This window comes from Amphiprion ocellaris, chromosome 14 (assembly GCF_022539595.1).
Source record: "Amphiprion ocellaris isolate individual 3 ecotype Okinawa chromosome 14, ASM2253959v1, whole genome shotgun sequence".
Classification (NCBI taxonomy): Eukaryota; Metazoa; Chordata; class Actinopteri; family Pomacentridae; genus Amphiprion; species Amphiprion ocellaris.
The window spans coordinates 34,697,813-34,725,184 of record NC_072779.1 but is presented as its reverse complement, the minus strand read 5'-3'; the positions used below and the strand labels follow the sequence as shown (position 1 = coordinate 34,725,184).

Here is a 27,372-nt window from a genome sequence, read left to right as displayed (position 1 = left end):
AGATAATGGATGGATGGATGGATGGAAGTCTTGGGGATCATTCAGATGTTTGTTTCCTTTATGTTCTTTTTGGTCAACAGTGGTTTTCTCCTTGGAACTCTGTCATGGATCCATTTCTGCCCAGTCTCTTCCTTATTGTTGAGTCATGAACTCTGACCTTAACTGAGGCAGGGAGGCCTGCAGGTCTTTAGATGTTCTCCTGGGTTCCTTTGTGACCTCCTGGATGAGTCGTCGCTGTGCTATTTGGTCATTGGTCCACTCTTGGGAAGGTTCTCCACTGTTTTATGTTCTCTCCATTTGTGGATGATGGTTCTCACCATGGTTCGCTGGAGTCCTAAAACTTTAGAAATGACTTTGTAATCCTTTCCAGACTAATAGATGCCAATTGTTCTGGAATTTCTTTGGATCATTTTGTTGCAGCTTCTTGAGATGTTCTGGCCGACTTCATTTAGTCAGCTGCCGTAAGCTGACTGCTGCGTACATGTGTTGATATCAACACATGTACGCAGCAGTCAGCTTACGGCAGCGCGCATTGATACGACGGGACAGGAAGTAGTGCCAAGTGATTACGTGGTGTGACTTTTTCGTGGAAATGGGTTTTGTGATGCAAATAAATCACTCTTTTGAACACATGCTGTTTTTAGAAGAAATACGTTTTATTTAAGTGACCCTGGAATCCTGCCGGACTACTTTCGCCGCGACCAGAACCGGACCAGAACTCGGCTCACGGGACACTGTCGGGGGTAAGACAGTGAGAGTGTACGTTACTAATGATAGGGATGCCATAGAGATTCATGTCAAAAATCCCGAACTATCCCTTCAAGAGATTTCTGGATTGAACAGGTCTGGAGGTCATCAGGTTTGGGTGTGGTCGGTAAGACTGAACTCGCTTTCCAAAAAATGTCATTAGCTACAGTTAATTCATGATTTAATGAGGGGGGCAATTACTTTTTCACACAGGACCAGGTAGGTTTGGACAGCTTTTTACCCTTAAAAAATTAATTTATCATTAAAAAACTGCATTTTGTGTTTACTTTTATTTAATGGTCTTAAACATTTAAATGGGGGATATATTTTAAAAAATACTAAGAATTTGATAATGTCCAAAATGACCAAAAAATGTCAATATGTTTGACTTGAAACTTGTCCAGAATGACTCAAATGTGTTCAAAATAATAATAAATGTGTTCAAAAGGACAAAAACTGGCCCCAGAGGACTCAGAACCTATCCTAAAGGACTCAAAACTTGTTCAAAATCACCAGACACTAATTGGAAATTATAAAAAATTACTTGAATCAACAAAAAAAGTCCAAAATGACTGGAAAGGTGTCCACGATTATTCAAAATTTGTTCAAAATGACAAAAAAGTCAACATGTTTGACTTGAAACTTGTCCAGAATGACTCACAAATGGTCCAAAATAATAATAAATGTGTCTTTTCAACAAATGTATTTATTAATTCATCTATTCACTGTCATAGCCCTTACATCAAACATGCCAACATATATATTACACATATACTTTTATTATTCCAGGTGTTTATCATTATTCCTTCACCTGTTTGTCTTTAAAATCACAGAATTAAAGGTTAACTTTGGTTCATTCAAATCTCATTTTTTTCATCTTTTCATGAGATTCTATCCTGCAACCAGGAACTCTCACTGATGAACCACATCTGGATTCATCCACCGCAGAAAACAGCCCAACAGAACACCGTTTACCCTGTTTGTTTTAAACTGAATTTATCAGTTTATCTTCATTCATTCATTCATTCATTCATTCATCCATCCATCCATCCATCCATCCATCATCATCATCATCCATCCATCCACCATCCATCCATCATCCATCCATCCATCATCATCATCATCATCCATCCATCCATCCACCATCCATCCATCATCCATCCATCCATCCATCCACCATCCATCCATCCATCATCATCATCATCCATCCATCCATCATCATCATCATCATCCATCCATCCATCCATCTATCCATCATCCAGTCGGTCTGCAGCTCAGAGGAACATCAGGTTTCCTAAACGTTGCAGTAAAAGGGAACTCTAACTTCACTTTTATCTCTTTAAACGTTGAAAACCACAAACCAACCTTCAGAACAGAGAAGTGGAAACGGATCAGTGAGTAAAACATCAAACCTTCTAGTTTCAGGAGAAGCTTCTCTCAGTGAAGATATTTAGATCTGTGATGTTTATGAAGCTGCTGGTGATCAAACACAGACATCACTTTATTTATTTATTTATTATTTCTTATTTATTTACAGCAGTATTTATTTATTTATGGGTTCATATCCGGATGGTGTAGGAGTCGGAGTGGGTGACGTACCGGACCCAGCGCTGAGACGGACCCGGTTGGACCGGAGACAGACGCAGGAAGCGGATCTGCAGCCCGGTGGCCGTTAGCTTGGGCAGCTCAAAGCTCAAACCCACCGGACCCACCTCCAGCAGGGAGGCAGAACTTAGACCAGGAACCTCCAGCTGGAACCACAAACACAACCACAAGTGGTCCAGAACCAGAACCAGAATGAGTCCAGAAAAAAGAGAGACCAGAGATCATCTGGAGATCAGCACTTTAGTGAATGTTGTTTACTGTAATTTACTGTTAGTAAATGTTATTAAATGTTATTAAAATATCATTAAAATATTATCAAATATTATTAAATGTTATCAAAATGTTATTAAGTACAACTAAATGTTATTAAATGTTTTTATATGTTAGGAAATATTATTAAATGATTTTACAAATGTTATTAAATATTAATACATGTTTTTAAAGTTATTAAATATTTTTAAAATTGTATTAAATGTTATTGAATGTCCTTAAATGTTCTTACATATTATTAAATGTTTTTAAATGGTATTAAAATATCAAGTATTAGTAAATGTTATTAAAATGTTATTAACTGTTCTTAAATGTTATGTAGTGCTATTGTACATGTATTAAATGTCATTAAACGTTATTTAAAATGTTATCAAATATCATTTAATGGTATTTAATGTTATTAAAAATTTTGAAATGTTATTAAATGTCAGTAAATATTGTTAAAAATGTTATTAAATATCAGTAAATGTTATTAAATGTTGCTAATATTATTGTTATTACCTTAATTTCCGGACTATAAGCCGCTACTTTTTTCTCATGCTTTGATCCCTGCGGCTTAAACAACGATGCAGCTAATGTATAGATTTTAACGTGTGAGCTTCATGCCATCAATACATTTAGCCTCGTCACATCAGACCAATAAAATCACAGAACAGGTCACAGTGGACCAATGAAACTGTTTGAATTAAACACACTCACAATAAGTTCTTCAAATCAGTCATTTTGCGCTTCATGCACACACCCTCATCATGGAAAACACACAAAGAAATGCATATGAAGCAGCTGTTGCAGGCCGAGTCTGCTCTCCTTTACCCTCGGTGTGTTGGTGTGTGTGTGTGTGTGTGTGTGTGTGTGTGTGTGTGTGTGTGTGTTGCAGAGATGAGTGTGGAAGTGGAGACATAGTGAGATGCACCATGATGATATATCCAGTCATAGAGGACCAGTGTGAGAAGCCAGTGTTCCCTGGATGAACTGTAAGTGTGGACAGTTTGCTGCTGGTTCAATAAAGTGCTTCGTTCTCCCCCTGCAAAGTTTGTCCGGACTTATATCTGGCTGTTACCATTAACGAGCCGTGCTAAGCTAAGCGGGCTAACACTACCTGAGGCTGCCCAGCCGCGGTTCGGCAGCAGAATCGTGTCGGTAACAGCTTTTAAGTTAAAGGCAACCGATCTGCCTGTGGAAGAAGGAAATAGAGCTGCTGTACGTCAGCTTGGTATCAATGAATCCATGGTGAGACGTTGGAGTCGGCAGCGTGAAGAACTGACTCAATATGTTTTACTGCCATGTTACAGGCACTGTTATGAAAAAAAATATGTATTTAATTAAAAGTTAAAAAAAATATCTTTCTGTGTGAATATCTCGTTACGTCTTTTTAAATTTAGTGGGTGCAGCTTATATTCAGGTGCGCTCAATAGTCTGGAAATTATGGTAAATGTTATTAAATGTTTTTCAATGTTATTTAAAATGTTATTAAATATCATCAAATGTTATTAAATGTTGTTAAATATTATTACATTTTATTTAATATTATTAATTGTTTTTAAATGTTGGTAAATGTTACTAAAAGTTATTTTATTGTTTGAAAAATGAAATGATCAGTCAGTTGTGGAAATAATAGTCGATTATTTTAAAAGTCAGTTAATTTAATTCTGACACAAACAACATTCATTATTTTACTTTAACTCTGAACTCTAAACAGAAGTTTTTCTTCACTGTTGATTCATTTTTAATCTAAAGTCCTGCAGCTCTATTCAACAGAACACCATGAAGAAAGAGAGAAAACTCAGAAAACTCAGAATGGCACAAATCAGAAAACAAAGGGGAAAAGTTGCTGTTAATTTTCTGGACTAGTTTCAAGTGAAAAACATCGAGTTTCTTAGTCATTTTAAACACATTTTGAATAACTGTGAACACATTTCAAGTCATTTTAGACTTGAAATGATTTTTGTAATTTCCAGTAAATGTCGGGTGATTTCGAACAAGTTTGAGTCCTTTAGGACAAATTCTGAGTCCTTTGGGTCCAGTTTTGTCCTTTTGAACACATCTGTTAGTATTTCGGACTATTTCTGAGTCATTCTGGACAAGTTTCAAGTCAAAAACTAGGATTTTTTTTAATCATTTTGAACAGATTTTGAGTCACTTTGGACAAGTTTGAAGTAACTCTGGATAATTTCAATGACATTTTTGGATGCATGTTTTAGATCTTAGAAAGGTTTTTATTATTTTGGACCATTTGTGAGTCATTCTGGATTAGTTTCAAGTGAAAAACTTTGTCATTTTTTGGTCATTTTGGGCATGTTTTGAGTAATTTTGACAAATTTCAAGTCATTTTGGACAAAAAAATACTATGGACAAATTTTTGCAACTTGAAAAAACTTGAAGTTCTTTCAGACACTTTTAAAGCCATTTTCAGGGACGTTTTTTGACTTTTTGTACAGCACAGAAGACATCTCTGAGCTCCCTCTCCTTCATGTTGTTCTGGTTCCACAGAGCTGCAGGACTTTAGATTAAAAATGAGACAGAAACAAACAAAAAAAAAAAAAAAAAAAAACACACCCAGAAGCTGCTCATAGAGTTAAAATCCAAGAAGAACTTCCATCACGGGATGATTTGGTTGGTTTATAATCGATATAAACATATTTGGAGCCTGTTTTATTCTGAATATGAGCCTCCAGTGAGGAAAAACCAAACAGGAGGAAATAAATGAACCAGTAGAAGGCTCACTGCTGATAAAGTTTGGAACTCAGGAGACGAATCGGATTAATATTCCATTGTTGCGTTCGTTTTTTGTAACCAAATCTCCCTGCTCAGTGTTTTTCTCTCCTGTTATTTTCTGTCAACACACTCTTAAATTAATGAACCATCAGACTAAATGATGTTCAGACTCCTCTGGTGGGTTAATGTGGAAATTAGAAGCGTTTTTTTATCGAGTCAGAGAATAAAAGGTGTTTGTGTTTATTTTTCTGACTCTGTGTGGAGATGTGAAGCTAACCATCGTCTAACGTGTCCTGATCCCTTCATTCTGCTAATGTGATGTGTTAAGTCGACCGGGAGTCACCTTGAACAGGGCTGAGAGCTGCATTCCTCCCGTGAACCGGGGGATCTTCCAGACCACAGCTCGGCTCTGAGGCTTCAGCTCGGCGCTCTGGTCCGGACTGCTGAGCTCCTGAGACAAACTGAGGAGCAGCAAACACAGAATCAGTTCAGTTCAGTTCAGATCAGATCAGTTCAGATCAGATCAGTTCAGATCAGGGGTCGTCGGGTCGACGGGTTCCTGCCGAGGTCAGAGCTACCGAGGTGGAAACGCTCTGAGAGGTGATTTGATAGATAATCCTGATGGAACCCGTCGCTCTGAACAAACAGCTTCGTGTCGGTAAACAGTGAAGGACTTCAACTCCACAGACTCTTCATTCCCCTGATTCTACGTACTAACCGGAAAGGGAATTCTACGTTCTGATCAGAACCAACAAGTCCCAGATATTCTGGTCCAAGTCTTTGTCTTCTGATCTTTTGTCTCCTGTAGATTCTCTAGTTGATAAAGATTATTTTTAATCTACTTCAGTCTCGTTGTTTTTGTATGTTTCTAATTAATGCTGGTCGACTCCATGACGACGACATCAGGACTCTAAACTAAATCTAAACTCAGGTATCAACTTGGTCTTATAGATGGTTCCAGAGTTTGGGAGGCGTTCTGGGACCTTTTCTGAGCTCACATTGGAGATTTTAGGCTTTTGACTGGTTTGGGACTTGATTTGGGACAGTTCTGGACTGGTTTTTGGTTTGGAATTAGACTTTGTATAGATGACCTGTGGACTTGGTTGGTGACTTGACTTTGGACTGCTTTTACACCAGTACTGGACTTGATTTTCGAGTGCTTTTTAACTTGGTTTAAGACTGATTTGGGCTCGGTGTTACTCTGTGTTTTAGACTGGTTTTGGATGTGACTTTAGAATGCTTCTGAACTGGGTTTAGTCTGGCTTGGACTGGTTTTAGATTGTCGTACTGCTTGGCATTGGTCTTCATTTAAACTGCTTCTAGACCACATCTGGACTTGGTTTTAGACTACTTTTAGACGTGCTTTGGACTGGGTTTAGATAGTCTTAGGACTTGATTTTGGACTGCTTTGGGACTTTAGGTTTTAGTCTGGTTTTTGGTCTTGGTATTGCACTTCACTTTAGACTGTTTTTGGACTGGTTTTAAATAGTCTTAGGACTAGATATTGGACTTTATTGTAGACCGCTTGTGGACTTGCTATTGGATTTCATTTTAGATTGCTTTCAGACCACATCTGGACTTGGTTTTAGTCTGGTATTGGATTGTTTTTGTTGTTAATTTGTTTTTTTACCTGGTTTTGGACTGGGTTTAGACCGTCCTAGGACTTAGTATTGGACTTTATGTTAAATTGCTTCCTGTTTTGGTACTGCACCCTGTTTTGATTTAGGTTTGATCTGGTTTTGGGCTTGGTTTGGACTGGGCTTAGGCTGCCTTAAGGCTCATTATTGGATGTAATAATAGACTGGTTTTGGACTGTTTCTGGGCTTCGTGGTGGGTTGCTTTTACATTGGTTTAGGACTGGATTTAGATAGCCTTAGGGCTTGGTTTTAGACTGGATTCAGACAGGTTTTGGATTGTTTTTGTACTGGATATTGGAATGGAGATAGATTGTCGTAGACCTAAACTTTATCTTAGACTGCTTCATGCTTTGTTTTGGACTACTTCTGGGCTTGGTTTTGGACTGGGTCTAGATTGCCTTACTGCTTTGCATTGGTCTTCATTTTAGACTGCTTTTAGACCACATCTGGACATGGTTTTAGTCTGGTATTGGATTGTTTGTTTGTTGTTTTATTACTTGGTTTTGGACTGGATATAGATTGTTTTTGTACTGGGTTTTGGACTGGGTTAAGATAGTCTTAGGACTTGGGTTTAAACTTTATCTTAGACTGCTTCCTGGCTTGTTATTGCACTTTGCTTTAGGCCATTTCTAGACTTGGTTTTGGACTGGGTTTGATCTAGTTTTGGACTGGTTTTGGGTTTGGTTTTGGACTGGGTTTAGGTTGTCTTAAGGCTTGTTATTGACTGTAGTTACAGAATGATTTTGGATTATTTTTAGACTACTTCTGGACTTGGTTGTGGACTGGTTTTAATTGTTTTAGACTACTTCTGGACTTGGCTCTAGACTGGGTTTGGATTGTTTTTAGACTACTTCTGGACTTGGTTTGGACTGTTTTTAGACTACTTTTGGACTTGGTATTGGACTGGTTTGGACTGTTTTTAGACTATTTTTGGACTTGGTTCTAGACTGAGTTTGGATTGTTTTTAGACTACTTCTGGACTTGGTTCTAGACTGGGTTTGGATTGTTTTTAGACTACTTCTGGTATAGGTTCTGGACTGAGTTTGGATTGTTTTTAGACTATTTCTGGACTTGGTTGTGGACTGGTTTGGACTGTTTTTAGGCTATTTTTGGACTTGGTTTTGGACTGGTTTGGATTGTTTTTAGACTACTTTTGGACTTGGTTCTGGACTGGTTTGGAATGTTTTTAGACTATTTTTGGACTTGGTTCTAGACTGGGTTTGGATTGCTTTTAGACTACTTCTGGACTTGGTTTTGGACTGGTTTGGGCTGTTTTTAGACTACTTCTGGACTTGGTTCTAGACTGGGTTTGGTTTGTTTTTAGACTACTTCTGGACTTGGTTCTAGACTGGGTTTGGATTGTTTTAGACTACTTCTGGACTTGGTTCTGGACTGGTTTGGACTGTTTTTAGACTACTTCTGGACTTGGTTCTAGACTGGGTTTGGATTGTTTTTAGACTACTTCTGGACTTGGTTCTGGACTGGTTTGGACTGTTTTTAGACTACTTCTGGACTTGGTTCTAAACTGGGTTTGGATTGCTTTTAGACTACTTCTGGACTTGGTTCTGGACTGGTTTGGACTGTTTTTAGACTACTTCTGGACTGCTTCTAGACTGGGTTTGGACTGTTTTTAGACTACTTCTGGACTTGGTTCTAGACTGGGTTTGGATTGTTTTTAGACTATTTTTGGACTTGGTTCTAGACTGGGTTTGGATTGTTTTTAGACTACTTCTGGACTTGGTTTTGGACTGGTTTGGACTGTTTTTAGACTACTTCTGGACTTGGTTCCAGACTAGGTTTGCATTGTTTTTAGACTACTTCTGGACTTGGTTCTGGACTGGTTTGGACTGTGTTTAGACTACTTCTGGACTTGGTTCTGGACTGGTTTGGACTGTGTTTAGACTACTTCTGGACTTGGTTCTGGACTGGTTTGGACTGTTTTTAGACTACTTCTGGAGTTGGTTCTAGACTGGGTTTGGTTTGTTTTTAGACTACTTCTGGACTTGGTTCTGGACTGGTTTGGACTGTGTTTAGACTACTTCTGGACTTGGTTCTAAACTGGGTTTGGATTGCTTTTAGACTACTTCTGGACTTGGTTCTGGACTGGTTTGGACTGTTTTTAGACTACTTCTGGACTGCTTCTAGACTGGGTTTGGACTGTTTTTAGACTACTTCTGGACTTGGTTCTAGACTGGGTTTGGATTGTTTTTAGACTATTTTTGGACTTGGTTCTAGACTGGGTTTGGATTGCTTTTAGACTACTTCTGGACTTGGTTCTAGACTGGGTTTGGATTGTTTTTAGACTACTTCTGGACTTGGTTTTGGACTGGTTTGGACTGTTTTTAGACTACTTCTGGACTTGGTTCCAGACTAGGTTTGGATTGTTTTTAGACTACTTCTGGACTTGGTTCTGGACTGGTTTGGACTGTGTTTAGACTACTTCTGGACTTGGTTCTGGACTGGTTTGGACTGTTTTTAGACTACTTCTGGACTTGGTTCTGGACTGGTTTGGACTGTTTTTAGACTACTTCTGGACCTGGTTCTAGACTGGGTTTGGTTTGTTTTTAGACTACTTCTGGACTTGGTTCTAGACTGGGTTTGGATTGTTTTTAGACTACTTCTGGACTTGGTTCTGGACTGGTTTGGACTGTTTTTAGACTACTTCTGGACTTGGTTCTGGACTGGTTTGGACTGTTTTTAGACTACTTCTGGACTTGGTTCTGGACTGGTTTGGACTGTTTTTAGACTACTTCTGGACTTGGTTCTAGACCGGTTTTTACTTCAGGCCTCTGGTAAACAGATTTGTTAAACATGAAGAAGTCAGTCTCTAACCAGACTGAAGTTTTGCTCAGACGGATGTTGGTCTCTCAGCAGTTGACGTTCTCAGAGCAGCACCTGGAGCTCCACCCGCCAACCACTTCACATTTCCATGACTTTACATAACAAATAAGAGTCGCTTCCTTGTGCTCATCAGTCATGCTTCCTGCTTTGCTCGTGTTGTTTTCTATTTAAAACGCAGAGTTTGATTTCCTCACAGAGATGAGGAACTCGTCAGACTTCCTCCGTCTGGGCTGGAGCTTCTGGTTGGACTCCAGAGAATAAAACAACACATTCAAAGTGAAGCTGAGCTGGTTTTACATACTCACCCATTTCCATAACAAGCTGCATTTGAATGGGAGCGTCTCACCTCAGCGAGCCTTTAGGGACAGGGATGGTGGCGGCCACGTTGATGGCGGCGCTGCACAAACAAAACAATGACATCATCACCATCATCATCAACATCAGCATGTACTAATCCTCAGTCTGTTAAACTCCACCATCACACTCCACTTGATGACACAAAACATTTTGACTTGAACACTTTTCATTTTTTCACATTTAGAGTTTCTTCAATAAACACTCTGAACTATTGTTTTTGTCAAAGAATAGTCCGAACTGCAACATTTATCAACCAGAAAACGTAAAAACAGAAAGAATCACCAGATTTTTTTGAATGATTCATGAACTGCTCATCTGGAATGTGCTGTTTGGTTTTGAGACTGGTTTTAGACAGATCTTAGACTGTTTTAGCTTGGTTCTAGACTGGTTTTAGACTGTTTTTTTAACTTGGTTTTAGACTGCTTTTTAAATAGATTTTAGACATGTTTTAGACTTGTTTTAGATTTGTTTTAGTTTTTTGGTAACTGGAAATCACTGCATTTTTTTTAATGATTCTTGAACCGATCCTCTGAAACACATTGTGTCTTCACAAGTTAACAAATGGAAAAACATGATATTTAAAAAAAAATATTTTGTTCTACGTCTCATTTAAAAATGTCCCCAAAAATAAACCTTTAACAAAAACCTCACACAGTAAAAAACTAGAAATTGTCCCTGTCCATCCTAAAGACGACACCATCAGTGATTCAGCTGCAACCAAGAGACACATGACAGAAAACCAGGAAGTTTTGGTTATTTTTTCCACGGAGCAGAGAGGAAACGGGTCAGGAAGTAAATTAAAAATGGAAATAGTAAAACATCTGTACTATGTGGAGATTCAGTTATTTTTCCAGTGTTCAGAACAGTTTTAATTTAGATTTTTATAAAACAAATAGTTAAAGAAATGTTTCTGTTTTCTAATTTCTGCCATTCCATTTTGTTCAATATGGGGGAAAAAATGTCAAAAATGATTAAAAAATTTGTGTAAAATGTCAAAACAATTGTCCAAAATGAAAAACACTAAAGTTAGTCAAGATTTGTTCAAAATGGCAAAAATGACTTGAAATTTGTTCACAATTAATCAAAATTTGATCTAAATCAAAGAATGTGTCCAACATGATTTAGAATTTGTCCAAAATGATTTTAAAAAATCCTCAAAAAAATGTTAAAAAATGGTCCACACAGCTTAAACATCATAGAACATGTAGTTTAGTTCTCAGAATGTGTTGAAGGAACGATGGCAGGTGAAATAAAAACTGACCTCTTTGGTGGCAGATCACAGCGAAGCTTCAGGTACATGAGCAGCCTGCAGAAACAAACACCACAAATCAACCTTTTCTGTTAATATTAAACCAATAATTAATCAATAACACAAAGTCACAACTGAATAACAAAAATGAAACAGTAAACTATGAAAACACGTTAGTTTTACGCTGTCAGTAGCCGTGATTTTTTTATTTGATAAATATTAAAAACTATAAATAAATAAATAAAAAAAATTGTTAAATAAAAATAATAGATGAATAAATATGAATGCTTAAAAATATTTTAAAACTATTTAAAAATCATTTAAAAATAATAATAATAATAATAATAATAATAATAATAATAACAACAATAATAATAATAATTATTAATGCACAAAACAGTTTTAAAAAATAAATAATAATAATAACAATAATAAACATTAATGCAGAAAACTGTTAAAAAATCATTAAATAATAATAAAAACAATAATAATGAATAAACATTAATGCAGAAAACTGTTACAAAACCTTAAATAATAATAATGATAATAAATAAATAAACAAACAAATAAACATTAATCCACAAAAGTGATTAAAGATAATAATAATAATAATAATAATAATAATAATAATAATAATAATAATAATAATAATAATAATAATAATAATAATAAACATTAGGGCACAAAATAGTTTAAAAAAATTTCCATCAATAAATTTTATTTGTAACACACTTTTCATTTAGGCAAAATCTCAAAGTGCTACACTGAAAATAGAACCTGTCATCCATAAATTTGCCAAAACTGTTCACTGAAGGGAAACTTGTACAAATGAAACGGCTGACGAATTCTATTTTTGGTTGTTTAACGCACAAACGTTTACCTCCTCATATATCTGACAGGTTTCTACCATCATGTTGAGATGTTTTATGGGTTTACCTTCCTCCGCTGTCTCTCTCGATGGTTGGAAACAATCTGAACGGAGGAGCTGAAGGAAGGTCGTCGCTCAGCTGATACTGCATCACCATTTGCTGCCAGAACAACCAGATGAAGAGTCAGAAATGATCAAAGCTGCAGCTAGAAATGAAGCTACACGTCCTCCTGAAGACCTACTGGAGCTTTAATCACAGACAGAAAGGTTCTAGGAGACAGTTTCAGAGGTTGAAGACCTACTGGAGCTTTGATTACAGACAGAAAGGTTCTAGGAGATAGTTTCAGAGGTTGAAGCTTCAACTTGTGACCAGCAGAAGTAAAACCAGAATAAAAATCGACTGAACCTCCCCCTGGCTTGGACACAGTCTCAGGATCCGGTGGCTGTCGAACTCGTCCAGTCGAACCATCTGATGGAAGCTGACCTCATCCACACGAACAGCAGCTCCATAACCTGGACAGAAGACCAGAACCAGGAGATCAAAACCTATAGACCAGAACCTGAGGAACCTGAAGGCCAGAACCTAAAGACCAGAACCAGGAGAACCTAAAGACCCGAACCTGAGGACCAGAACCTAAAGACCAGAACCTGAAGATCACAAAATGAAGACCAGAACCTGAAGATCAGAACCTGAAGATCAGAACCTAAAGACCAGAACTTGAAGACCAGAACCTGAAGACCAGAACCTGAAGATCAGAACCTAAAGACCAGAACCTGGAGATCCTCCAAACAAGACGGTTAAATCTGTCAGAGTCCAGGAAACATGGAGCTGCTCAGACTTTGTCCAGAGTTTAACCGTTCATTGTTCTGAGGATTTCCAAATTTGAGATTTATTTCTGTATTTTCACCCAAAACATTTTAAGGTTCTTTTGAGGCTCCAACATCAGCAAAATTTAATGTGTGGCCAGTTTGGTAAGACAAGGTTCTAATTGTTGGTCATTTTGAGTCATTCTGGACAAATTTTGTTTCATTTTGGATCTTTGATAAGTTGTTTTGTAGAATTTTTGACTAATTTTTGAGTCATTCACCAACATCTAGACCTCTATGAACATCTAGACCTCTATGAACATCTAGACCTCTATGAACACCAACATCTAGACCTCTATGAACATCTAGACCTCTATGAACACCGACATCCAAACCTCTATGAACTCCAGGTTCTGGTTCCTACCAATGTCCACATCAACATTTAGTCTAAACATCTAAAAATTTGAACCTTGTCTGGTCAAACTTAAACCCATCAGATTCTACTGATGTTAGAGCCTCAACAGTTGGTGAAATGTCGACCAAACACTGGATTTTAGTAGAAACATGGATCCATCTATATCACCATCACTGGAGAATTTTGCACTTTTTTCCATTTTCTAGAGCCAATAATTAAACTGTGTCATCTGTTGGATCCATTTAATCATTGTGATCTGATGAAACTATTCTGAGTCTTGAGGGAGTTTTATGTCTGGAGATATTGAACACTTAAGGACACTAGATGTCTTTTGAGGGCGCCCAGGTTTACAAAATCTTCTCAGAATAATTTACCAAATTTAGTTTTGGATCCTGGAAAACAAGCATCTGAACTTTGAAGTAAATCTGAACTATTTTACTGATACAAATAAATCTGTTCTATAAGATAATAAAACCATCACAACATCACAAAACAGAATGCATAGATGATGTCAATAAATACCAAAATAAAGACACTGATTTGATAAAACCTCTTAATATTAACCAGCAGCAGATTAAAGCTGAGCTGTTTCTCATGTTTGCCGTTTTTTCTCCTTTTTGTCATCTTGTGTCTCGTTTTTTTCATGTTGCTTCTCATTTTTGTCATGTTGTGTCTCGTTTTTGTCGTTTTGTGTCTCGTTTTATGTTTTGTTTTTGCCACTTTGTGTCTCGTTTCTGTCGTTTTGTGTCTCTTGTCGTTTTGTGTCTCATTTTTGTCGTTTTTGTCTTATTTTTGTTGTTTTCTTTCTCGTTTTTGTAATTTTGTCTTGTTTTTGTCATTTTGTGTCTCGTTTTTTGTCGTTTTGTGTCTCATTTTTGTCGTTTTGTGTCTCATTTTTGTTGTTTTCTTTCTCGTTTTTGGAATTTTATGTCTTGTTTTTGTCATTTTGTGTCTCGTTTTTTGTCGTTTTGTGTCTCATTTTTGTCGTTTTGTGTCTCATTTTTGTTGTTTTCTTTCTCGTTTTTGTAATTTTGTGTCGTTTTTGTCATTTTGTGTCTTTGTTGTTATGTGTCTTATTTTTGTTGTTTTCTTTCTCGTTTTTGTAATTTTGTGTCTTGTTTTTGTCATTTTGTCTCTCGTTTTTTGTCGTTTTGTGTCTCATTTTTGTCGTTTTGTGTCTCATTTTTGTTGTTTTCTTTCTCGTTTTTGTAATTTTGCGTCTTGTTTTTGTCATTTGTGTCTCGTTTTTGTCATTTTGTGTCTCGTTTTTGTTGTTTTGTGTCTTATTTTTGTTTTCTTTCTCGTTTTTGTAATTTTGTGTCTTGTTTTTTGTCATTTTGTGTCTCATTTTTGTCATTAGTGTGTCTTTTGTGTCGTTTTGTGTCTTGTCTCATTTTTGTCATGTTTCTCATTTTTGTCATTCTGTCTCGTTTTTGTCATTTGCGTCTCGTTTTTGTTCTTTCTTGTTTTTGTCATTTTGTGTCTCGTTCTCATTTTCTGATGACTTTCTCAGATTACAGTTGAGCTTTTTCAAATAAAAACAAGTTAAACTAAACTATTTCTCTGTAAATTCGTCCAGTTTTACCTCGGAGCTGCGACTTCCCGATGCTGAACTCCTCGTTCAGACCGATTCTCATCTCTGTGGAGGAAAAACACTGCATTGTTTCAGCTGAACGTCTGGTTTTAATGAGACTTCTATCATCTTGCTGTAAACTCACCTGAGCAGTTGGGCAGGTAACATTTCACTCTGATCTCTCCCTCCACATCGGCCTTCATCAACATTCCCTACAGCGGAGAAACAAACTCATTTCAGCTCTCAGTGTTTTCCTGCTTCGTCGTCTCAGACTCTTCATGAGCAGCTTTTAAACTGAAAACCTACATTACCTACAATGCACCTCCACTTCACCTCAATTCAGACACAATTTAGACAAAATTTTAGAAAAGTTCTCGTCATTTTGGACCACTTTTGGGTAATTGTTGACCAGATTTATGTCATTATGGACACATTTTGGGTCTAGCTTTGTGTATTTGCTGTGATGTGAGCAGCTAGAAGCAGAACAGAACACAAAGACGTTATTTTTGAACCTTCTCTCTTCTATTTGCATGTTTTGGACTAATTTTGGGTCATTCTGGACAGTTTTTTAGGCATTTTGGACAAGTTGTCATCATTTGAGACAGATTTCAACTAATTTTAGGACACATTCTGGACAGATTTTAGGAATTTTAGGTAAGTTTTAGCCATTTTGGACTAGTTTCGGTTATTCTTTTTGATGAAACTTGGATAATTTGGGCATTTTTTAGTAGTTTTGTTTATTTGTAGCGACGTGCACAGCTGAGAGAAGAACAGTAACAGGGAGGAATACCAGCATGATTTATGTGTTATTCTTTTTTGTAAAAGAAAAACAATTATTATAGTCAATTTGTACAAATTGTGAGTCATTGTTGACCAATTTTGAAATTTTAGACATATTTGGCCATTTTGGACTATTTTTACCACTAAAATTTGACAAAAAACAAGTAGAGTTTGGTTCAACTGTTTTTTTAGCCAATGTGGACCATTTTTGAGTCATTTTGGACGACTGTGGAGCCATTTTTGAGAAAGTTTTAGTCATTTTTAACGATTCTGGAGTCATTTTTGAAAAGGTTTTAGTCATTTTTAACGGTTCTGGAGTCATTTTTGAGAAGGTTTTAGTCATTTTTAACGGTTCTGGGGTAATTTCTGAGAAGGTTTTAGTCATTTTGGACAACTGTGGAGTCATTTTCTGACGCAGTCGTCTTGTCGAACTGGATCAAATCCTTACTCTTGAGCATTTTTCCTGCTTCTAACATCAACTTTGAGGACAAAATGTTCCCCTGCTGCCTGATAAGTCCAACCCACTATCAGGAGCCGTGATGAAGAGATAATCTGTGTTCTTCAGTGGTTAGAATGTTCTACCTGGTTTATATTTTCTGTTGATTTTACTCACGTTGGATCCGATGACGACGGACATCCTCTCGATCACGTCCACGAATATCTCACTTTTCCCTCCCTGGAAAAGAAACACACATAGAAACTGTTTCAGGAGGTCTGCAGCAGAGCTGAGATCAGACTATTTACTGGAACACTTGATGGTTCGTGTTCTGGTTCTGATGTTCACCTGCTCTCGGCTGGACTGGATCGGTCTGGTGGCTGCAGAACTCGGAGCCACTTTACTCTGCTGGGTCTCTGCTCCAAACTGTAAACAAATAAACAACAACAACAAAAACAGAGTGAATCCAGACTGACAGCAAACAGCACAAGTCTGCAGAAACACATTTAGATTCTTTATTAACATTAAATCTATGTGAAGACGTTAAATCCCACTAACAGATCCGTCTGTCTGGTTTCATTAAGCCGCCGTCATCCTGATAATTCACTGAGAAACTACAAAAAACTACACAAGTCTGGAAACCAAAATTAAAAATACGCCCGTATTTTTTTTTTTTTTTTTCCTTTTCATGATTTCTGGTAAACCTTAAGTAATTCTGGTCCATTTTTGAGTCATTTTACACAGATTTTGTGTGAACACCAACATCTAGACCTCTATGAACATCTAGACCTCTATGAACATCTAGACCTCTATGAACACCTAGACCTCTATGAACACCTAGACCTCTATGAACACCTAGACCTCTATGAACATCTAGACCTCTATGAACACCTAGACCTCTATGAACATCTAGACCTCTATGAACACCAACATCTAGACCTTTATGAACACCAACATCTAGACCTTTATGAACACCAACATCTAGACCCCTATGAACACCTAGACCTCTATGAACATCTAGACCTCTATGAACACCAACATCTAGACCCTTATGAACACCTAGACCTCTATGAACATCTAGACCTCTATGAACACCTAGACCTCTATGAACATCTAGACCTCTATGAACATCTAGACCTCTATGAACACCTAGACCTCTATGAACATCTAGACCTCTATGAACACCAACATCTAGACCTTTATGAACACCAACATCTCGACCTCTATGTCTGTGGATGTTCTCAGTCATCCAGGTCATGATAAGTCTCAAGCAAGCATAAGTTATGGCAACTGGACTAACCTCGTGTGAGTCGAAAACGTTTCACCTCTCATCCAAGAGGCTTCTTCAGTTCAGTGGCCACTCCCCGAGGCACTGGTTCAGATATGTGGATGACACATGGGTCACCATCAGGAAGGGTGAGGTCGAACCTTTCACAGAACACCTCAACTCGGTGGATAAAAACATCAAGTTCACAAGAGAGGATGTCCAAGACAACTGTCTGGCGTTTCTAGATTGCGTGGTACGCATTGAAACCAATGGGGAACTCAACATTGAGGTCTACAGAAAACCCACTCACACAGACCAGTACCTCCTGTTTGATTCACACCACCCACTAGAACACAAGTTGGGGGTGATCCGTACCTTAAAGCACAGAGCACAGAACATCCCATCAGAAGCGGATGGAAAAAGAAGGGAACACAAACATATTCACTCTGCTCTTCAAACTTGTGGCTATCCAAACTGGGCTTTTATCAAAACAGCAAAAAAGCGCAGGGAGGATAAGAAAGACGAGGACCACAAAAAGAGAAACAACATTGTCATCCCCTATGTGGCAGGAATTTCAGAGAAACTCAGGAGGATCTTTAACACCCACCAGATCCCAGTACACTTCAAGCCCAGCAACACTCTGAGGCAAAAGCTGGTCCATCCCAAGGACAAAATTCCAAGGGAGAAACAGAGCAATGTGGTGTACGCAGTGCAGTGCAATGAGGAATGCTCTGACCTGTACATTGGAGAGACTAAGCAGCCATTACACAAGCGCATGGCACAACACAGGAGGGCCACGACCACAGGCCAGGACTCAGCAGTCCACCTCCACCTCAAGGAGAAGGGGCACTCCTTTGATGACCACAAGGTGCGCATTCTAGCCAGAGAGGACAGATGGTTTGAGAGAGGGGTAAAAGAAGCCATTCATGTCAAACTAGAACGGCCATCTTTGAACAGAGGAGGGGGCCTCAGACACCACTTGTCTCCCACTTACAACGCCGTTCTTAGAGCCCTCCCAAGGAGGTGCAGCCATCTGTCCCACTTGCAGTCAGGTGACCCCCAACCACCCTCCTAGAGGGCTGGGAGGGGTAACGACCGCCCATCAAAGGCTAACGACTCACATTAACACCTAACGAGTCTGTTGGTTTCGGGTCTTTGTCCACTTGTTTTTGCCACCACCCTCCTGGTGGATAAATATCTGGTACTCCCCACCAGGCTTTCAGAACTGAAGAAGCCTCTTGGATGAGAGGTGAAACGTTTTCGACTCACACGAGGTTAGTCCAGTTGCCATAACTTATGCTTGCTTGAGACCTAGACCTCTATGAACATCTAGACCTCTATGAACACCAACATCTAGACCCTTATGAACACCTAGACCTCTATGAACATCTAGACCTCTATGAACACCTAGACCTCTATGAACACCTAGACCTCTATGAACACCAAGACCTCTATGAACATCTAGACCTCTATGAACACCTAGACCTCTATGAACATCTAGACCTCTATGAACACCAACATCTAGACCTTTATGAACACCAACATTTAGACCTTTATGAACACCAACATCTAGACCTCTATGAACACCAACATCTAGACCTCTATGAATACCTAGACCTCTATGAACATCTAGACCCCTATGAACACCAACATCTAGATCTCTATGAACACCTAGACCTCTATGAACACCTAGACCTCTATGAACACCTAGACCTCTAGAACATCAGGGTCATTCCATATGAAATCAACAGATTTTAAGAAAATTTCCCACCTGACCCCCTCAGATTTTTCTAAATTTGTACATACTTATAGAACATGATATATGATGGAAAAATCCAACATTTCAAGGCTTAATTGTAATGAGTTCCAAAGTTACGACCATTTGAAGTAGGTAGGGGTACCCTAAAATTGCAACCAAAATTAAGACGTGAAATTTTCAGCTATATTCAGGCTTCTATAACTTCTGAACAAAAAGAGCTAGAGCTCTGAAATGTTCAGGATCATTTCATAGGAATCCATAGTCCTAAGAAATGTGAAAATATTTACTTAAAATTTTTAATTGCATGTTACAGAGAATGACAAATTTGAGATTTTATCCATCGCAAACTTCTAAAATGCTACTTTTGGCCACCTGTTACACAAAAATTAATCATCCTATTCATTAGCAATTTTATGTGCTGTATCTTAGCTACCTAGGGAATGGATCTCTGTAAAATAAAGGTCCTATGTTATGTTATGTATGATATATGAACAGCTAAAAATCAAAAATATCTGTCCGACCATTGGATTCAAAGGTCAATATCAGCATGTGGGATAGGTAGTATCACAAAATAAAAGACACCACGTGAAAGTACATGAATTGCCCTAAATTTTGACACCAAGCACAACTTGCTTCTATAAATCCTTCTATGTTAAATGTTCAAATTAAATATGCATGTTTTCACCCATATTTTATCCATATATAACAGAAAATTTAGTGATTTTCAAGTGTTCAAATGTATGTATTGCAGAGTAAAGAAGATATTATTACAAACATTTCTTAGGACTATGGATTCCTATGAAACGATTGAGAAAATTTCAGACCTCTATCTCTTTTTGTTCAGAAGTTATAGAAGCCTGAAAATAGCCGAAAATTTCACGTCTTAATTTTGGTTGCAATTTTAGGGTACCCCCTACCTACTTCAAATGGTCGTAACTTTGGAACTCTTTACAATTAAGCCTTGAAATTTTGAATTTTCCCTCATATATAATGTTCTATAAGTATGTACAAATTTAGAAAAATCTGAGGGGGTCAGGTGGGGACCACTTGATGAACTGATATGTAATGACCCACCAACATCTAGACCTCTATAAACATCTAGACCACTTTGAACAGCTAGACCTCTGTGAACATCTAGACCTCTATGAACATCTAGACCTCTATGAACATCTAGACCTCTGTGAACATCTAGACCTCTGTGAACATCTAGACCTCTATGACCATCTAGACCTCTATGAACACCTAGACCTCTGTGAACATGTAGACCTCTTGAACATCTAGACCTCTATGAACACCTAGACCTCTATGAACACCTAGACCTCTGTGAACACCTAGACCTCTATGAACATCTCGACCTCTATGAACATCTAGACCTCTAGAACACCTAGACCTCTATGAACACCTAGACCTCTATGAACACCTAGACCTCTATGAACACCTAGACCTCTATGAACATCGAGACCTCTATGAACACCTAGACCTCTATGAACACCTAGACCTCTATGAACACCTAGACCTCTATGAACACCTAGACCTCTATGAACACCTAGACCTCTATGAACACCTAGACCTCTATGAACATCTAGACCTCTATGAACACCTAGACCTCTATGAACACCTAGACCTCTATGAACACCTAGACCTCTATGAGCATCTAGACCTCTATGAACATCTAGACCTCTATGAACACCTAGACCTCTATGAACACCTAGACCTCTATGAACACCTAGACCTCTGTGAACATCTAGACCTCTGTGAACATCTAGACCTCTGTGAACATCTAGACCTCTATGAACACCTAGACCTCTATGAACACCTAGACCTCTATGAACACCTAGACCTCTATGAACATCTAGACCTCTATGAACACCTAGACCTCTATGAACATCTAGACCTCTATGAACATCTAGACCTCTGTGAACATCTAGACCTCTGTGAACATCTAGACCTCTGTGAACACCTAGACCTCTGTGAACACCTAGACCTCTGTGAACACCTAGACCTCTGTGAACACCTAGACCTCTATGAACATCTAGACCTCTGTGAACATCTAGACCTCTGTGAACATCTAGACCTCTGTGAACACCAACATCATTGTTTTTTTTGTCATTTTGTGTCTCATTTTTATTATTTTCTGGCTTTTTTTTCCTGATTTTTGACATTTGTCTTATGTTTTGGTAATTTTTTGTGTTGTTTGTCCATTGTTTTGCCGCTTTGTAACTTTTTTTTTCTATTTTTTGTCTTTTTGTCTTGTTTCATGTTGTTTGTCTCATTTTTTGGTCATTTTGTTTCTTGTTGTTGCTTTCAGCGGCCTGTCAGCTGGAATATTATAATATTACTTTTGTTCTACAGAAAAACCTTTCAGACCAGCAGGAGGTTTTTATTCTGGGAAGAAGCAGATGAAGTGAAAGTTGTTTCTGTACCAGTCCGACGTTGCTGAGGTCAAACAGGCTGAATGGTCTGGAAGAAACGGCTTCAGTTTGGATGAAATTCTTCAGGACGTCAGAGGAGGTCGTCTGTATGTAGCCGTAGTCCTGGAAGGAAGAAGAAACCGAAGATAAACACACCAGGAAAAACTTACAGATTTATACTCTATAGATAAAGGATCTGTTGTGTTCCATATTTGTTTCATCTCATTGCATTTCAGAGGCATTTGAAGCCTTTTATGATTTGTTTTATTTTTTTTTATTCTGGAAAGTTTTTGAAATGTTTGGACAAGTTTGTGACTCAAGTTTTCTGATTTTCAAGTCATTTTTGGATGTGTTTTTGCCCTTTTACACTAATTATGAGAAATTTTTTTTACATTTCTTTGTCACTGAGCAGATTTTGACTTATACCGGAAAAAATTTTTAGCTTTAGACAAATTTGTGACTCATTTTGGACAATTTTTCAGATTTTCGACTAATTTTGAGTCATTTTGGACAGTTTTTGTCTTTTCACATAAATTTAGAATTTTTTTGCAGGTTTTTGTCACTTTGGGCAGGTTTTTGGCCAGATTTCATCATTTCTCAAACCTCGAGTCATTTCAGTGAAGTTTTAACTCATTTTAAACAATTTTTTTGAGTAAGTTTGGACAAATTTTAGTCATTTTGGGCAGATTTCGAAATATATTGAAGAAAGTTTTTAGTTTTGGACAAATTTTAAGTAGTTTTTGGACAATTTCTGTCATTTTATGCTAATTTTGTGAAATCTTTTACAGGTTTTGCCACTTTGGGCAGGTTTTTTTTTCCAGACTTTGTACTATATATTTACTGTGTGTGTGTGTGTGTGTGTGTGTGTGTGTGTGTGTGTGTGTGTGTGTGTGTGTGTGTGTGTGTGTGTATATATATATATACATATATACATACATACATATATATATATATATTTAGCATCGTTCAACAAAACAATGCAGAGAAGAGAAACTAAAGTCTTTTTTTTAATGATCTTCTCATTCCTGCTTAAACTATTATAACTTATTTGAATCTCCAGAGAAAACTTTTTGTAACCCTCCTGTTGTCCTCATTTACAGGCACCAAAAAATATTGTTTCCTTGTCTGAAAAAAAATCCAAAAATTCTGCAAAAAAATTCCCCAAATTTCTGAAAATTTGCAAAACCTTCAGGAAGAAAATTCCAATAATTCCTTAAAAGTTTTATTTTTGAAAATCCCCCAAATTTGGCAAGAAAATTCTTGTAAATCTTTTTTAAAAAAACGAGTAAAAATCTTCCAAAAAAATCTTAAAATATCTAAAGTGATTCCATACATATCAGTAAAATTTCTAATATTTTATCTAAGAACATTCACATAAAACTCAACCAAAATCCAGCAAAATTCGCTGGATTTTGGTTGATTTTTATGTGAATGTTCTTAAGAAAAAAATTTAATTTTTCCTTTTTTCCACCAAAAAATGTTCAAATATTTCCCAAAAATGTTGAAAATGTGGACATCAGAAGTTTCACTGTGAAAACATATTTATTTCCACATTTTCAAACTTTAAAACGGGTCAATTTGACCCCCATGATGACACGAGGGTTAAAAACGTGATTAAATGTTAGTTTGCTGTTTGAAAAGGAGCCGACTGAAGAAAAGAACAATAAAAGGAGCTTCGATGATGTAAATCTGACTCTTTATTCACTAAAACGGTTTCTGGACAAACAGAAAATGTTTTCTGAGTGTTTTCTAAACGTTCAGGTTATTAAATAAACAGCAGGTGATGCTGCCCCCTAATGGACAAACAGTATTTATTCAGTCAGTTTAAGAAGCTTTGGCTCCATTTGCAGGCTTTTCTTTGGTTTTCCAGTGAAAACAAACCTTCAGACTAGAAGAACCAAACCCAAAGATGAAGGAGATCCTGCAGGAAAACTCACCACGGCTTCGTCCAGCAGCTCGTAGATCAGAGCGAAGTTCATCTGAACCGACTTCTCCGACAAGCTGCCGCAGTAATCTTTGACCAGAGCAGACAACCTGAAACCAGAACAACAACAACTTTATTACATCCTGATGGGTTCTGGAACGTTTCTAAAACCTCTGGACACGTTAGGGACTCAAGCCTTCAGAGGCTGGACACATTTTTGTCCCGTTGAACAAGTTTTTGACTCATTCTGGACAAGTTTTCTGATTTTCAAGTCATTTTAGGACGTGTTTTTGATATTTTACACTGATTCTGAGTAGTTTTTTTTGCAGGTTTTTGTCACTTTGGGCAGATTTAATGATTTTTAACATATTTCAAGTCATTTCAGTCAAGAATTTTGTCTTTTCTACAAAGTTTTAACTTATTTTGAACCATTTTTTGAGTAAGTTTGGACACATTTTTGTCACTTTCAGCAGATTTTGAATTCTGTTGAAGAGAGTTTTTAGTTTTGGACAAATTCTGAGCAATAAGGAACAAATTTCAAGTATTTTTTGACATATTTTTGACAAGTCATTTCAGTCAAGTTTTCTTTCATTTCACAGTTTAAACTCACTTTCAACCATTTTTTGAGTAAGTTTGGACACATTTTTGTCGCTTTGGGCAGATTATGAATTACGTTGAAGAACATTTTTAGTTTTGGACAAATTTAAAGTCATTTTAGGCATATTTTTGTCCTTTTACACCAATTTCAAGTAAATTTTGCAGGTTTTTGTCACTTTGGTTCAGTTTTTGGTCAGATTTCATAATTTTTAACAAATTTTAAGTAATTTTAGTTAAGGTTTTTGTCATTTTTACAAAGTTTTAACTCATTTTGAACCATTTTTTGAGTAAGTTTGGACACATTTTGTCACTGAGCAGATTATGACTTAGATTGAAGAAAGTTTTTAGTTTTGAACAAATTTTGAGTCATTTTTGGATGTATTTTTGTCATTTTACACTAATTATGAGTAATTTTTTACAGGTTTTTTGTTGTACACATGTAGAATAAACTGATTTCATAGAATATCACCGTTTAAAGTCCAGATTCTGTGAGCTTTCCTGACAGAAGCTTCCGGTTGGTAAACAGCGTCGTTTGTAGATTTTTTTAAAGATAATTTTAAGGAGATGTTTGGGAATCAGAGGTATAAAATCATTCATGTTTATATATATTAATATCTTAGCTTGATTCTGTTGTTGAACCTAAAATGAACGTTAATACTAAATAAAATAATCTATCTATGTATAATAAAGCGATGATCTCAACCTGTTGAGGAACTCAATGATGGTGAACGGTGACGAGTCTGCCGTCGTCGTGGCGACCCAGTAGAGTCCGCCCTGTCTGACGTGGACGAAGTGGAGACCTTTGTGACTCTGCAGAGAAGAAACAGGACAGACGATGAGGTGAAAGTCCTGCTGGTCATAAATAAATCTCATTATTTAAAATAAAACCTTCTGATCATAACATCCATCACACACAGATCTGTGTTACCATGACGACCGGAGGCTGGTCCCCGGTCAGCGCCGTGACTTTCTCGTAGAAAACTCCAACAGCGTCGCCGCCTGATTCTCCACGGACTGAAGATCAGGTCAAGGTTCAGTTTTAAAAGACAAGCGGTGGTAAAAGAGCAGAAACATTATTGATTATTGAGTCAGATATTGATTATTATTGATGCTGTTTTCAGCCTGACTGACATTTTAAACAAATCTTCAGTGATTTCACACAAATTTTGATTTAATTTGGGCAAATTTTTTACTAATTGCTTCAAGTTGAGTAATTTACTTTTAATTACTGGAGACATTTTGAGTAACTACGAACAAATTTCACAAGTTTTTGATGAGTTTCAAGTCATTTCTGATTATTTTTCCCATTTGAACAAATCGTGACTCATTTCAGATCATCTTTTTCATTTTTGAGAAGTCTCGAGTCATTTTTTGACATGTTTTTGCCATTTTGATAAAATTTGAGTCATCTTTGACAGATTGTGAGAAAGTTTCAACTCATTTCTGACCAGTTTTTGACATTTTAAACAAATTTTATTCATCTATGACAAGTTTTCTTTGAGTTTTTGATGTGTTTCAAGTCCTTTCTGACATGTTTTTTTTCCCCCATTTTCAACAAATCTTGATTCATTTCTGAAAAGAACTTCTGTTTGAAGTCATTTTTGGACAGATTTTGAGTCATTTCAGTCAAAGTTTGTGTCACTTTGGACAGGTTTCAAGTCATTTCTGACGAGTTGAACCTATTTTAAACAGATTTTGAATCATTTTCTACAAATTTTGAGTAACTGTGAACAAATTTCACAAGTTTTTGATGAGTTTCAAGTCATTTCTGACATTTTGAACAGATTGTGGTTCACTGTTATTAGACAAAGATGCAAAGGACACACCACTGATTAACCTCCAGACACAGATTAAATTAAACGTTGCAGCTGCAGATAAAAACTGTGAATTAACAGAGTTACTGATGCTGTTTTCAGCTTGGCTGCCATTTGAAACAAATCTGCAGTCAATTCACACAAATTTATGGTTGGTGGATCAGAAGGATACAGTCTTTATAAATGAGGTGGTCACCCTTCGAGGACAAGATGAAGATCTGAGAGATCATCCTGCTGAGAAACAGATGAGAGAGTTAAAACAAACGTTTATGCCTCCAGATGCTCTACAATCTGCTGAGAAACAACTTTATTTATTTAATTAGTCCGTTTCTATTCATCTAACAACATACAGTTTAATCTATGTGTTGCTTTTGTGTTTAAAAAAGGAGCTAAAAGCTGATTTTTGAAGGTTAGAGATGCTCCCACCAAACTCCACTCAATATTCTGTTAATTTTAAATGTCACGGAAAACAAATCTACTTTATTTAATCAAAACCCCAGTCCTTCATAACATCCACAGTCATGTTACACAGTTAATCTAATAAATATGCAGCCTTAGATCACTAAAAACACACTTTATTTCTGGCTCAGGCTCCGGTTTTTACTAAAATGTTCCACCTGAGCTGAGGAATTTAGCATCAATTTAAAACCAGTTATTCACATGAAAGTCTGATTCTTCTTAAGCCGAATTTATTTTTAAATCCCGACGAGTCGAAGATTTATTTAAACATATCTTTAAAATATACATAGAATTACAAAACGAGTAAAAACACTTTCAATTGACTGAAATACGAAGCGAGTTCAGCCTGCAGCTATGAACGAGTAAAAACTACATTTAAACACTCGTTTTGTGAAGCTGATATTAATTCCAGTTACTGTTTTACTTACCTACAGGAGGAGTGCAGTGAAACGGAGATGAAACAGTACAAATATTAACAAATTATTTTAGTATTTTCCGATACTGCCATGAATGGCAGCTAAAGCTAATTTAGCACCGCTAACGTTAGATGGCTAACCCGGCTAACTTGATGAAGCCAAAGCAGCATATTTACTCTTCTAATAATTCTCCATCACGGCCGCCACTGGAGATAAATGCTCGGTAATGACAGAAATATACACATCAAATGCTAAAGTGGAGCATTAAAAGCTTAAATTAAATATCAACCACATGCTAATAAGTTAGCTTAGTAACCGACAGATCAGTGTTCTCAAACCGGGTCAGCAGTCACCATTTAGCTTCATGGCGCCTCCTGCTGGCCGGCGGTTTAAATGTTTAAAATGTAGAAAACATACGGAGCGCA

At 37.1% G+C, this 27,372-nt stretch overlaps 1 protein-coding gene across 5 annotated transcripts; it reads right to left on the bottom strand.

Annotated features, from left to right (window-relative positions):
• Window positions 1-709: 709 nt before the first annotated feature.
• Window positions 710-27,310, bottom strand: ap4m1 (adaptor related protein complex 4 subunit mu 1). 5 transcript variants are annotated; one of them, XM_055017190.1, is made up of 17 exons: window positions 26,960-27,310; window positions 26,245-26,306; window positions 25,187-25,272; window positions 24,962-25,068; window positions 23,675-23,771; window positions 21,750-21,860; window positions 16,649-16,726; window positions 16,478-16,540; window positions 15,230-15,296; window positions 15,097-15,150; window positions 12,696-12,802; window positions 12,358-12,449; window positions 11,434-11,478; window positions 10,162-10,212; window positions 5,681-5,798; window positions 2,347-2,498; window positions 710-734 (listed from the first exon to the last, which is right to left on the bottom strand). In XM_055017190.1, exons 2-17 carry the CDS (start codon window positions 26,300-26,302, stop codon window positions 725-727), a joined length of 1,296 nt encoding a protein of 431 aa, XP_054873165.1. In that variant the 5' UTR covers window positions 26,303-26,306; window positions 26,960-27,310; the 3' UTR covers window positions 710-724. The 5 variants fall into 5 exon arrangements, with proteins under 5 accessions (XP_054873165.1, XP_023135847.2, XP_054873164.1 ...); XM_023280079.3 differs by lacking the exon at window positions 710-734 and adding an exon at window positions 1,422-2,223; XM_055017189.1 differs by lacking the exon at window positions 710-734 and adding an exon at window positions 1,422-2,220.
• Between the last annotated feature and the right edge of the window lie 62 nt (window positions 27,311-27,372).